Below are 12,212 nucleotides of genomic sequence, written 5' to 3'. Positions count from 1 at the left end.
GTTTAGCTTTAAGTGTGTTATTGCAGCTGGGCATGGCAGCTCACACGTGTAATTGTGGCGCTTTGGGAAGCCAAGGTAGGAGGATCACTTGAGCCCAGGAGTTGAGGCTAGCCTGGGCAATATGGCAAGACCCCATCTCTACAAAAGTATAGTAAATTAGCCAGACATGGTGGTGTGCACCAGCAATCCCAGCTAATCGGAAGGCTGATGCAGGAGGCTCGCTTTAGCCCAGGAGTTTGATGCTCCAGTGAGCTATAATAGTCCTACTGCACTCCAGCCTGGGTGACAGAGTGAGACTCTGTCTCTAAAGAAAAAAGAAAACGTGTTAATTCTCTCCAGCCAAAGGCCACCAGCAATGCGCCAAGTTGAACAAGCTAGGTTTATTACCCATTACAGTGAGGGAGAATACACAGAAGGGGCATTAGTAAATGGGTGATAGAAAGGTGGGACAGGGTTTGGGTGTGTATTAGGTAATTTTGGGAGGGGTTAGAGAAATGGTTTTGCTCTGGATTGGATGCTGGGGTAATTAGACATCTTCATCATTCTTATCTATAAAAGAAGAAGAATTAAGGGAGGCAAAGGCTTTAATTGAAAAGAAGCAGCAGGCCAGTCACAGTGACTCATGCCTGTAATTCCAGCACTTTGGGAGATCGAGGCATGTGGATCACCTGTGGTCAGTAGTTTGAGACCAGCTTGAGCAACATGGCCAAACTCTGTCTCTACTGAAAAATACAAAAAGTAGCCAGGCGTGACGGCGGGTGCCGGTAGTCCCAGCTACTAGAGAGGCTGAGGCAAGAGAATCACTTGAACCCGGGAGGCGGAGATTGCAGTGAGCTGAAATCACACCACTGCACTCCAGCTTGGTTGACAAGAGCGAGACTCCTTCTCAAAAAAGAAAAAAAGCAGCAGCAGTCACTCATTCTAGCCAGGATGGGGGCTGTTTGGTCATTTCCGTGGGTTGGACAATGTTCCTGTTTTTGTCTGTGTTCCGACGTGATTATGGAGTGGTCTTATTTTTGTCTTGGTTGGATGTTAGGGTTTGGATATGGTTTGTTTGACCCTGCCAAGTCTCATGTTGAAATGTGATTCTCAGAGTTGGAGATGGGACCTGGTGGAAGGTGCCTGGGTCGTGAACGTGGATCTTTCACGAATGGCTTTTTGCCATTCTGTAGGTAGTGAGTGAGTCCTTGCTCTATTCATTCCCCCAAAAGCTGCTTGTTAGAAAGCACCTGGCACCTGCTGCTGTCTCTTTACTTTCTTCTCTTGCCGTGTGATCTCTGCACACACTGGGTTCCCTTCCCCTCCCACCATCGATGGAAGCATCCCGAGGCCCTCCCCAGATCCAGATGCGGGCGCCATGCTTCTAGTGCAGCCTGCAGAACTGTGAGCCAAATAAACTCTTTTAACTTACCCAGTCTCAGATATTCCTTCATAGCAACGCAAATGGACCTAGACATCCATCGTGCATGGTCACAGAGTGGCCTTGTCTGATGTTGATGCTCTATGAAACTGGCTGTGTTCAGCAGGAGGACACCCAGGAATAACTGTGAGAACCAGGCCAGCTCCAGGATATGAGAGGATGTGCTTTTCTCTTTATCAAATAGGAATTCCAACATTTTAAAAACTGCAATGTGAATTTAAACGATAGTAATCTCGGCCAGGCATGGTGGCTCATGCCTGTAATCCCAGCATTTGGGAGGCAGATGCAGTGTTCACCTGAGGTCAGGAGTCCGAGACCAGCCTGATCAACAAGGTGAAACCCTGTCTCTACTAAAAACACAAAAAATTGGCCAGGTGCAGTGGTGGCTCATGCCTGTAATCCCAGCACTTTGGGAGGCTGAGGCAGGTGGATCATAAGGTCAGGAATTCGAGACCAGCCTGCCCAACAAGGTGAAACCCCGTCTCTGCTAAAAATACAAAAATTAGCTGGACATGGAAGCGGACGCCTATAATCCCAGCTACTTGGGAGACTGAGGCAGGATAATTGCTTGAACCTAGGAGGCAGAGGTTGCAGTGAGCCAAGATTGCACCATTGCACTCCAGCCTGGGCGACAGAGTGAGACTCCATCTCAAAAAAAAAAAAGATAGTAATCTCATCTATTACTTTTTATTTATATTTGAGTTTAATCTAGAAATTATATATATTCTATATATGGAGATGTGGTCTCATTCTGTCACCCAGACTGGAGTGCAGTGGCACAGTCATGGCCCACTGCAGTCTTGAACTCCTAGGCTCAAGCAACCCTCCCACCTCAGCCTCCCTAGTAGCTAGGACTACAGATGCATGGTTCTTAGCTAAAACCTCACTGTATTGAGGGGGAGATTAAAGTCCAGACAGGGAGAATGAGGTGCCTGGAGATGAAAGGGCTTCATCTAATGGACAGTTCTCAAGCTGACTTCCTATTAGCAGCCTCCTCTGCCATTTGTGGGCACCCCTCCTATGCTTGAGCTGGTACCGAGCTAACTTACCCCACACATCCCCTGCCTTTGTCTCACACACACACCCTTCCATCCTCCAACGCAACTTCCCATCCACCTAGGGCACAGCTTCCATTATGAGTTAGCTCAGAATAAAACTATGCGTGGTTAGAAGCCTGGAATTCATTCCTTAGACAGGGGGCTTTGTAAGGATAGGGATCTTTGCATCTTTTGGACCTCATCAGAGATTGCCTCATGGAAAGAAGGTCTTCCATGAGTGTTTATTGCATTTATGGCCATGGGTGTTGAAGGTGATGGGGTAGTGAGGGGCAGAGGGTGATCTTTAGAAAGACCTACGTTTGCTGGGCGTGGTGGCTCATGCCTGTAATCCTAGCACTTTGGGAGGCTGAGGTGGGTGGATCACCTGAGGTCAGGAGTTCAAGACCAGCCTGGCCATCATGGTGAAACCCCATCTTTGATAAAAAAGAAAAAAAAAAGACTAGATGAAAGGAATGCCTCTTTACCAATCTTTACACGTTTCTAGCCAACTACCTACATAGTGGCTTCTCTGCTGAGTTTCACAGACAGTTCACACTGGGTCCACAATGGCACTCTGGGCATCTTCCTGAGCACTGCCTCTTGCCAGTCTTCCCCCATCATAAATGACACCATTGAACCACCAGACAGTGGATGAAGTCAGAAACTTAGGGCCAGGGGTGGTGGCTCATGTCTGTAATCCCAGCACTTTGGGAGGCTGAGGTGGGTGGATCATTTGAGGTCAGGAGTTTGAGACCAGCCTGGCCAACATGGTGAAACCCCATCTCTATTTAAAAATACAAAAATTAGCTGGGCATGGTAGTGCGTGCCTGTAATCCCAGCTACTCAGGAGGCTGAGGCAGGAGAATCACTTGAACCCAGGAGGTGGAGGTTGCAGTGAGCCAAGATCTCGCCACTGCACTCCAGCCTAGGTAAGAGTCAGACTGTCTCAAAAAAAAAAAAAAGTAACCAGGTGTGGTGGTGGATGTCTGTAATCTCACCTACTCGGGAGGCTGAGGCAGAATAGCTTGAACCCGGGAGGCTGAGGATGCAGTGAGCTGAGATTGTGCCACTGAACTCCAGCCTGGGTGTCAAGAGCAAAACTAAGTCTCAAAAATATAAAAATTAAATTAAATTAAAAAATATTCTGTTGGCCGGGCGTAGTGGCTCACGCCTGTAATCCAAGCACTTTGAAGGCCAAGGCAGACGGATCACCTGAGGTCGGGAGTTCAAGACCAGCCTGACCAACATGGTGAAACCGTCTTTAAAAAACAAAAAATAAATATTCTGTAAAGATGGGGTCGCCCTATGTTCCCCAGGCTGGTCTCAGAACTCCTGGGCTCAATCAATTCTTCCTTCTTCACCTCTCAAAGCACTAGGATTTTGTCTTCAGCTTTCTGGAAGAGTTCACCTCAAGACCCGTAATTTATCTATCAGCCAAGGTTACCAGTCAGCCACTGGCCACCTCACCCCTCAACTCACAGTTAATCTCAACAGCATGAGGCCGGGTGCGGTGGCTCACGCCTGTAATCCTAGCACTTTGGGAGGCCGAGGTGGGTGGATCACCTGAAGTCAGGAGTTCAAGACCAGCCTGGCCATCAGGGTGAAACCCCATCTTTAAAAAAAAAAAAAAATTTATATCGACAGCATGGCCCAGCCCAGTAAGACTCACTGCTCACTTTAAATCATTAAAGAACGTGTAGAAATTTATTGAAAGTTACTCAAGGATGAAGACAAAAGCGTAATTTTTGAGTATTCTCTCCCCTTCCCCCGAGTCCAATGTTCCATCACATACACCTGTGGCCCAAAATTGTTTTGAAATTAAAAAACTGAAAACCTCCACTTGGCTCCTTGCCATGCCCTCTTTCCTCCCCCCACTTAGTCCTTGCCCTCTGTGTCCTTTTATCCCTTTATGCAGGAGTAACCTTGGCCTCTTATAATTCAAATTTTTCATGTCATTTTGAATATTTGGATGGAGAAGGGGAGTGGAAGTTACAAGACATGTTGGGGAAGATTTATCTGATAATATATTTACAGTGCTTTAGAAAAAACAGTGGGCAGGGCGGGGTGGCTCCCTGGAATCCCAGCACTTTAGGAGACTGAGGCGGGTGGATCATGAGGTCAAGAGGTCAAGACCAGCCTGGCCAACATGGTGAAACCTCACCTCTACCAAAAATCCAAAAATTAGCGTGGCATGGTGGTGGGTGCCTGTAATCCCAGATACTCAGGAGGCTGAGGCAGGAGAATAGCTTGAACCCAGGAGGTGGAGATTGCAGTGAGCCAAGATGGCGCCACTGCACTCCAGCCTGGGTGACAGAGAAAGGAAACATCTCAAAAAAAAAAAAAAAAAAAAGAAAGAAAAGAAAAAAGAAAAAAAGAAAGTGGCTGGGTGGGGTGGCTCACGCCTGTAATCCAACACTTTGGGGCTGGGCGTGGTGGCTCATGCCTGTAATCTCAGCACTTTGGGAGGCAGAGGCAGGCGGATCACCTGAGGTCAGGAGTTCAAGACCAGCCTGGCCAACATGGTGAAAGCCTGCCTTATTAAAAAAAAAAAAAAAACCCAACGCTTTGGGAGTCTGAGGCACCCAGATCACCTGAGGTCAGGAGTTCAGGAGCAGCCTGGCCAACATGGCAAAACCCCATCTCTACTAAATATACAAAAATTAGCCAGGGGTGGTGGTGCACACCTATAATCCCCACTACTTGGGAGGCTGAGGCAGGAGAATCACTTGAACCCAGGAGGTGGAGGTTGCAGTGAGCCAAGATCATGCCACTCCACTCCAGCCTGGGCAACAGAGCAAGACTCCGTCTCAAAAAAAAGAAAAGAAACAAAGCTACTTTTGATGATACCTTGAGGCAACCCAGGTGAGACTCCACTTGAAATTTATGAGCATGAACTTGAGCGCCTTTGTCCACAGCTCCTGCGTGTTCAGATGGGTTCTGATGGAATAGCATTTCCCGAGGCCGCCAGTGTCTTCCGTCAGGCCTTTCTCCACCTGGATCCCATAGGGCAGACAGAGACCCGAGTCACCCTTCTCAGCCTCTTCCTTGAACTGCTGCATGAGGTCCAGGAAGGCCACCATGGCGCGGTCAAACTTGTTATTGAAGAAAACATCCTGCCCCCCATGACAGAACAAGGGCAGCTCCTTGCGGTCATCTGTCAAAGACTTCAGATAGGAATGGTTTCCGCAGGGCATGAGTCGATACCTCCGAAACTCCAGTCCAACTGTATTGGCCAGGGCAAGGAGCAGCAAAGCCACCTGTCCCCAGGCAGCATTAATCTCATTCCAGCTCACAGGGACAGTGGGGAGGCAGCCCAGCCTGAAGTTATTGATGACGCCCACGGGGCCCTCCGCCCAGATCTCAAATGTGGCATTGAAGCAGTTGATTTCCTCCAGCCGGTCGAGCTGGACCCTGGCATACTGCAGCTGGTTCTCCAGATGCCCCAGCTGGTCAAGCAGTTCCAGCTGCTGACACCCCAAGGCACTGAAGTCCCTGTAGTACTGCCTCTCCTGCTGGCCCAGCTCCGCAGTCTCTGCCTGGGCTGCCTCGAGGTCCGCGGCTGCCCTCGCACAGTCGCCATCCACGTCCTCCAGCTCCTGGGCCAGCCTGGCCTCCTGCAGCTCCAGGTCCCGCAGCTCCGCCCGCAGAGCCTCCGTCTCCTCCTCGCTGGTCGCCAGCTCCCCGCTCTCCAGGCAGCGTCGGTAGTTCTGACTCTCAGCTTCGGTGAGAGCGAGCTGGAAGTCCAGCTGCTCTAGAAGACTGTCGGTGCACTCTTCACACAGGGGATGGTCCACATCTTCTTGGCCAGAGACGATGTCAAAAATGTCACCAGCTGCCTTCTGGATGCTGCTGAGCGTCCGCATGGCGCCAAGCCTCCCCAGCAGGGTGAAGACGCTGGCACTATGCTTGGACACACAGCCGTCTCCTGGAAGGGGTGGGCTGGAGGCACCGTCCTGCCGCTCTTCAGCGTCTGTCACCTCCCTGGTGGCGCCGGGCTCCTGGGTGTCTCTGGGTTCAGCCTGCCCGGGGGTGAGCGCCGGGGCTGCAGGGAGGACCCCGGACTCCGAGGAGCAGCTCAGCTTCAGGGCCTGGTTGCAGCGCTGGCACAGGAAGCGGACGGAAGACATGGCGATGGGCCTGACTCCAGTTTCCTCTGACTTTCCAGTTGCTTTTCATTTTATACCTTTCAGGTCTTTCTAGGCGAGTGATCCTTTTAAAATGCAGATGTCGCTGTGGCTCACGCCCATAATCCCAGCACTTTGGGAGGCCAAGGTGGGCAGATCACAAGGTCAGGAGTTCAAGACCAGCCTGACCAACATGGTGAAACCCTGGCTCCACTAAAAAAAATTCAAAAATTAGCTGGGTGTGGTGGCACGTGCCTGTAGTCTCAGCTACTCGGGAGGCTGAGGCAGGAGTATCACCTGAGCCCCGGAGGTCGAGGCTGCAGTGAGCCATGACTGCACCACTGCACTTCAGCCTGGGTGACAGAATGAGACCTTGTCTTAAAAAACAAATAAAACTTAATAAAAAAAAAATAAATAAATAAAAAATAAAATAAAATAAAATGCAGATGTCATCTTGTCACTCTCCTGCAAAAAACCCTACCATGGGACCCTCCTTCGGTACCTGCAGACCTCATTCCGCTCCTTACAGAACAGGGATTATGTCCAAAAGGAAAATCTGATCGTCTCACTTTTCTCCTGTAACATGTCCAAGGGATGCCTTAAGAGTAATCTTGCTAAAACTAAAAATCTCATCATGGCACTGCCCTCCTTAGAATGTTTAACACCCTTATCTTACCTTAAGATAAAATAAAGTCCAATCAGCTTTGGCCGGGGGCGTGGGCTCTCGCCGGTAATCCCGGCATATTGGTAGGCCGAGGTGGAAGGATCGCTCCAGGCCATTCGTCTCAGAATAACCCTGGGCAACAGAGGCAGACCCCTTCTTTACAAAAAGTGAAAAAATTAGCCAGGTTGGGTGGCCGCTTACAGTCCCAGCTACTTAAAAGGGTGAGGTGAGAGTGCTTCAGAGCTGGAGGTTGCAGCGAGCTATGATCCACTTCACTCCTGACTAGGCAACAGAGTGAGACCCTGACTCCAACCCCGACCCCCTCACCCCCACTCCCCTTTTTCTCTCTCTGTCTCTCTCTCTCTCTCTCTCTCACACACACACATCCCAAAAATAAATTAAATAAATAAAAGAAAGAAAGAAAAGTTCAGGCTTGGCACAATGGCTTATGCCTATAATCCCAGCACTTTGGGAGGCCAAGGTGGGTGGATCACCTGAGGTCAGCAGTTCAAGACCAGCCTGGCCAAGATGGTGAAAACCCGTCTCTACTCTACAAAAATTGGCAGGGTGTGGTGGCGGGTGCCTGTAATCCCAGGTACTTGGGAGGCTGAGGCAGGAGAATCGGTTGAACCCAGGAGGTGGAGGTTGCAGTGAGCTGAGATCGCACCAGTTCACTCCAGCCTGGGTGACAGGGAGAAACCCGGTCTAAAACAACAACAACAAAAAGATGTTCAATCATTTTAACCTAACACCAAGGCTGGGGCCCGTCTTTCCCGCTGCTTCTCTTCCCACTCCTCGCCCTCCTGAGCCGTGGGCTCCTCTGTGTTCCTGCATGGTAGTTGCATTTCGGTTCTTCCAGCATGTGACCTTGTTCCTCTACCTGGAACATTCTTCCTTCACCTCTCCACCTGGCCAACTCAATCATCCTCTAGAGCTGATTAATTACTACATTCCTTAGCAAACAGATTACTGTTTTATGTTTTTTGAACAATTGATCTGTTTTCTAATCAATTGTGATTGCCTCTCAGGTTTAGTTCACTTGGCAGGGTCTGGGAATAATGAATGACCTGGAAAGGGCGACGGGGCTCTGCAGTCAACTCTAGAGGATGCTTCTGTTATTGATTAAGAATGTTTCAGAAAGGCCATTATCTGCAAGAACCTTCCCTGGCCCCCAATTTAAGGCTCTCTGCTCTTGTGACACACTTAACTTTTTTTTTTTTTTGAGACGGAGTCCCGCTCTGTCACCCAGACTGGAGTGCAATGGCACAATCTTGGCTCACTGTCAATTTCCACCTCCTGGGTTCAAGCAATTCTCCTGCCTCAGACTCCCTAGTAACTGGGATTACAGGTGCCCGCCACCATGCCCAGCTAACTTTTGTATTTTTAGTAGAGACGGGGTTTCACCATGTTGACCAGGATGGTCTCGATCTCTTGACCTCATGATCCACCCGTCTCGGCCTCCCAAAGTGCTGGGATTACACGCGTGAGCCACCTCGCCCAGCCAGTACTTTTAGTAGAACTGGGGTTTCACCATGTTGCCCAGGATGGTCTCAAACTGTTGACCTCAAGTGATCCTCCTGCCACGGTCTCCCAAAATGCTGGGATTACAGGTATGAACCACTGCACCTGGCCACACTTAACATTTTTTTTTTAGACAGAGTCTCCCTCTGTCACCCAGGCTGGAGTGCAATGGCGCAATATTGCCTCACTGCAACCTCCACCTCAGGGTTCAAGCGATTCTCCTGTCTCAGCCTCCCAAGTAGCTGGGATTACAGGTGCCTGCCACCATGCCTAGCTAATTTTTGTAGAGACAGGTTTTCACCATGTTGGCCAAGCTGATCTCAAACTCCTAGTCTCAAATGATCTGCCCATCTTGGCATCCCAGAGTGCTGGGATTACAGGCGTGAGCCACCTCGCCCAGCTTGTTTTTTCAATTTTTTTGTTTTCATGGGATCTCACCGTGTTGCCCAGGTCGAGGTACAGTGGCACAGTCACTGATCACTGTAGTCTCTACCTCCCGGACTCAAGCGATCACCTGAGGTTGGGAGTTTGAGACCAACCTGACCAACATGGAGAAACCCTGTCTCTACTAAAAAAGAAATACAAAATAAGCTGGGCATGGTGGTGGGCACCTGTAATCCCAGATACCCCAGAGGCTGAAGCAGGAGAATCACTTGAACCCGGGAGGCAGAGGTTGCCGTGAGCCAAGATCTTGCCATTGCACTCCAGCCTGGGCAACGAGAGCAAGACTGTCTCAAAAAAAAAAAAATTGTATTTTTTTAGTAGAGACGAGGTTTTGTCATGTTGACCAAGACTGGTCTCAAACTCCTGACCTCAAGTGAACACCCACCTTGGCCTCCCAATGTGCTGGGATTACAGGTGTGAGCCACCACAATTGGCCTATCAATTTACATCAGTTCACCACCTGACCCTTCCTGAAATCTCTCACTCAGTGTTTTGTTGTTGTTGTTGTTTCCTTTTTTTTTAGTCATTTTCTCACCCAGTATTCTATCTGAACCTGCGCCTGACTCCAATACGCTTTTTCAATAACAAAGAAGTTGGTAAAGAAAATGTGGTACATTGCAAGGAAATTGATCAGTGAGGGTAGGTTAAAAAAAAAGTTAAAAATTAAAAAGAAGAAGAAAATGTGGTACATACACACCATGGAAGACTATGCACCCATAAAAAGGAATGAGATCATGTTCTTTGCAGGGACATGGATGAATCTGGAAACCATCATTCTCAGTAAACTAACGCAGGAACAGAAAACCAAACACCGCATGTTCTCACTCATAAGTAGGAGGTGAACAATGAGAACACGTGGACACAGGGAGGGGAACAGCACGCACCAGGGCCTGTTGGGGGGTAGGGAGTGAGGGAAGGGAATTAGAGGATGGGTCAATAGGTGCAGCAAACCACCATGGCACACGTATACCTATGTAATAAACCTGCACGTTCTGCACATGTAGCCCAGAACTTAAAGTAAAATGAAAATAAAAATAAAGCCCAGGCATGGTGGCTCACTCCTATAATCCCAGCACTTTGGGAGGCTGAGTCAGGTGAATCGCCTGAGGTCAGGACTTCAAGACTAGCCTGACCAACATGAAGAAACCCCATCTCTACTAAAAATACAAAATTAGCTGAGCGTGGTGGCACATGCCTGTAATCCCAGCTACTTGGGAGGCTGAAGCAGGAGAATAACTTGAACCCGGGAGGCAGAGGTTACAGTGAGCTGAGATCACGCCACTGCACTCCAGCCTGGGAGACAGAGTGAGAGTCCATCTCAAAAAAAATAAATACTAATAAATAAAATAAAATAAGCACCTAGGCCGGGTGCGGTGGCTCACACCTGTAATCCAAGCACTTTGGAGGACAAGGCGGGCGGATCACCTGAGGTCGGGAGTTCAAGACCAGCCTGACCAACATGGTGAAACCCCGTCTTTAAAAAAAAATTTTTTTTAAATAAGCACCTAACATGCTCTCGGTCTTAATGTGACAATCGTACTATCACTAAGCACATATTCACCCTTCCTTCCCTCTACGGGGGACTTATTTTGGACAATGGACTAGGCCGAAGTGACAGCAGGCTAGTTCCAAGACCAGCTTTCATCTAGTCCTCTTGTTGTCCTGCTGGATTCCATGAGAGTAGGAGCTGCTCCTTCAGCCTCACTCCCCAGATGAGAAGACACCTGGAACCCAGCCCAGCCCAGACAATGCCAGCCTGCAAAACTCTGAGAAACAAATGCTTGGGTCATAAGCTACTAAAACTGGGGTTATTATCACCGCAAAGGCTGACTAGTAGATACCATTACCTTACATATATTTATTTTCTCATTTTAATTTCATAGCAGGCAAAAGGATATGAGAATGCTGAATATCAGGAACTCTCAGGTTCTAGGATTAGCACCCACATATATTTGACATTGAAAGTTTTGTGCTTTCTACGAAAACATGACAACTCCGGGATTTGATGAGTAAAGCAAAAGTTGACAGAATGAAACAGTGACCTTAGAGAAATGCTAACTGAATATTACCGCAGTAGCCCTAGGTATGAGATTCTCAGCTGGGTGTGGTGGCCTGTAATCCCAGCATTTTGGGAGGCCAAGACAGGTGGATCATCTGAGGTCAGGAGTTCCAGACCAGCCTGGCCAACACAGTGAAACCCCATCTCTACTAAAAATACAAAAAATTAGCTGGACGTTGTGGTGCATGCCTGTAGTCCCAGCTACTTGGGAGGCTGAGGCAGGAGAATTGCTTGAACCCAGGAGTCGGAGGTGGCATGCAGCTGAGTTCACACCACTGCACTCCAGCCTGGGTGACAGAGCGAGACTCCATCTCAAAAAAAAAAAAAAAAAAAAGAGAGAGAGAGAGAGATTCTCAGATCCTCCTGCTGAACAGATCTCATGATAGGAGTTCCACACAAATAAATCAGCCTCAGATGCCCCCCAGGATGCAAATGGTCAGCTGCTGATAGCTCCTTCCTTCCCTACTACACTTACATAGTGTAGTGACAGACCAGCATCCCAGGTGAAGATGATCAGGCTGCTTCCAATAGCTTCAGTGAGAGTCAAAACAATGCTGACCTTGTCTCACACTCCTGCACTCCTCTGCCAGAAAGCCCTGGCTCCGTCCTTTCATGAGTCAACTTTGCAGGTGTTTGTGTGGGACCCTCGGGGATGGAAAATGACGCTCTGGCCTGGAGAGGCATTGCTGGGCTTACCAATCCCTTTACACCAGAACGCAGAAAGGGAAAAACAGCCAACAGGGGATGGAAAGACAGACTGGGAATTGGTTTGGGAAGGACGGCAGACCTTCATGGAGTCAGCCAGAAAAGGTAGTTTAAATATATTTTTTCAAAGATCCTGAGTAACTTTTCGGTTGTTCATATTTACCACATCAGGGTCAGCGCCTGGCCCCCTGGGCAGTGGAACGTGGTCCTGGAGCCTCCTGAGAAACTTCTCGGGTAG

At 48.9% G+C, this 12,212-nt stretch overlaps 1 protein-coding gene across 1 annotated transcript; it reads right to left on the bottom strand.

The window, feature by feature from the left end:
• Positions 1 to 5,288: 5,288 nt before the first annotated feature.
• On the bottom strand, positions 5,289 to 6,584 carry BECN2 (beclin 2). The gene has a single exon (XM_012443706.2). The coding sequence runs from the start codon at positions 6,582 to 6,584 to the stop codon at positions 5,289 to 5,291; it is 1,296 nt and encodes a 431-aa protein (XP_012299129.2).
• Between the last annotated feature and the right edge of the window lie 5,628 nt (positions 6,585 to 12,212).

The sequence above is a fragment of the Aotus nancymaae genome, unplaced genomic scaffold (assembly GCF_030222135.1).
Source record: "Aotus nancymaae isolate 86718 unplaced genomic scaffold, 86718_ANA_hifiasm-v0.15.2.pri h1tg000032l_0, whole genome shotgun sequence".
NCBI classification, from domain to species: Eukaryota; Metazoa; Chordata; class Mammalia; order Primates; family Aotidae; genus Aotus; species Aotus nancymaae.
The sequence above is the reverse complement of the archived record's forward strand: the minus strand, read 5'-3'. Positions and strand labels throughout refer to the sequence as shown.

Bases quoted from the DNA above. Each gene is read 5' to 3' on its own strand.
- BECN2 (XM_012443706.2), bottom strand. From the start codon at position 6,584: ATGTCTTCCGTCCGCTTCCTGTGCCAGCGCTGCAACCAGGCCCTGAAG.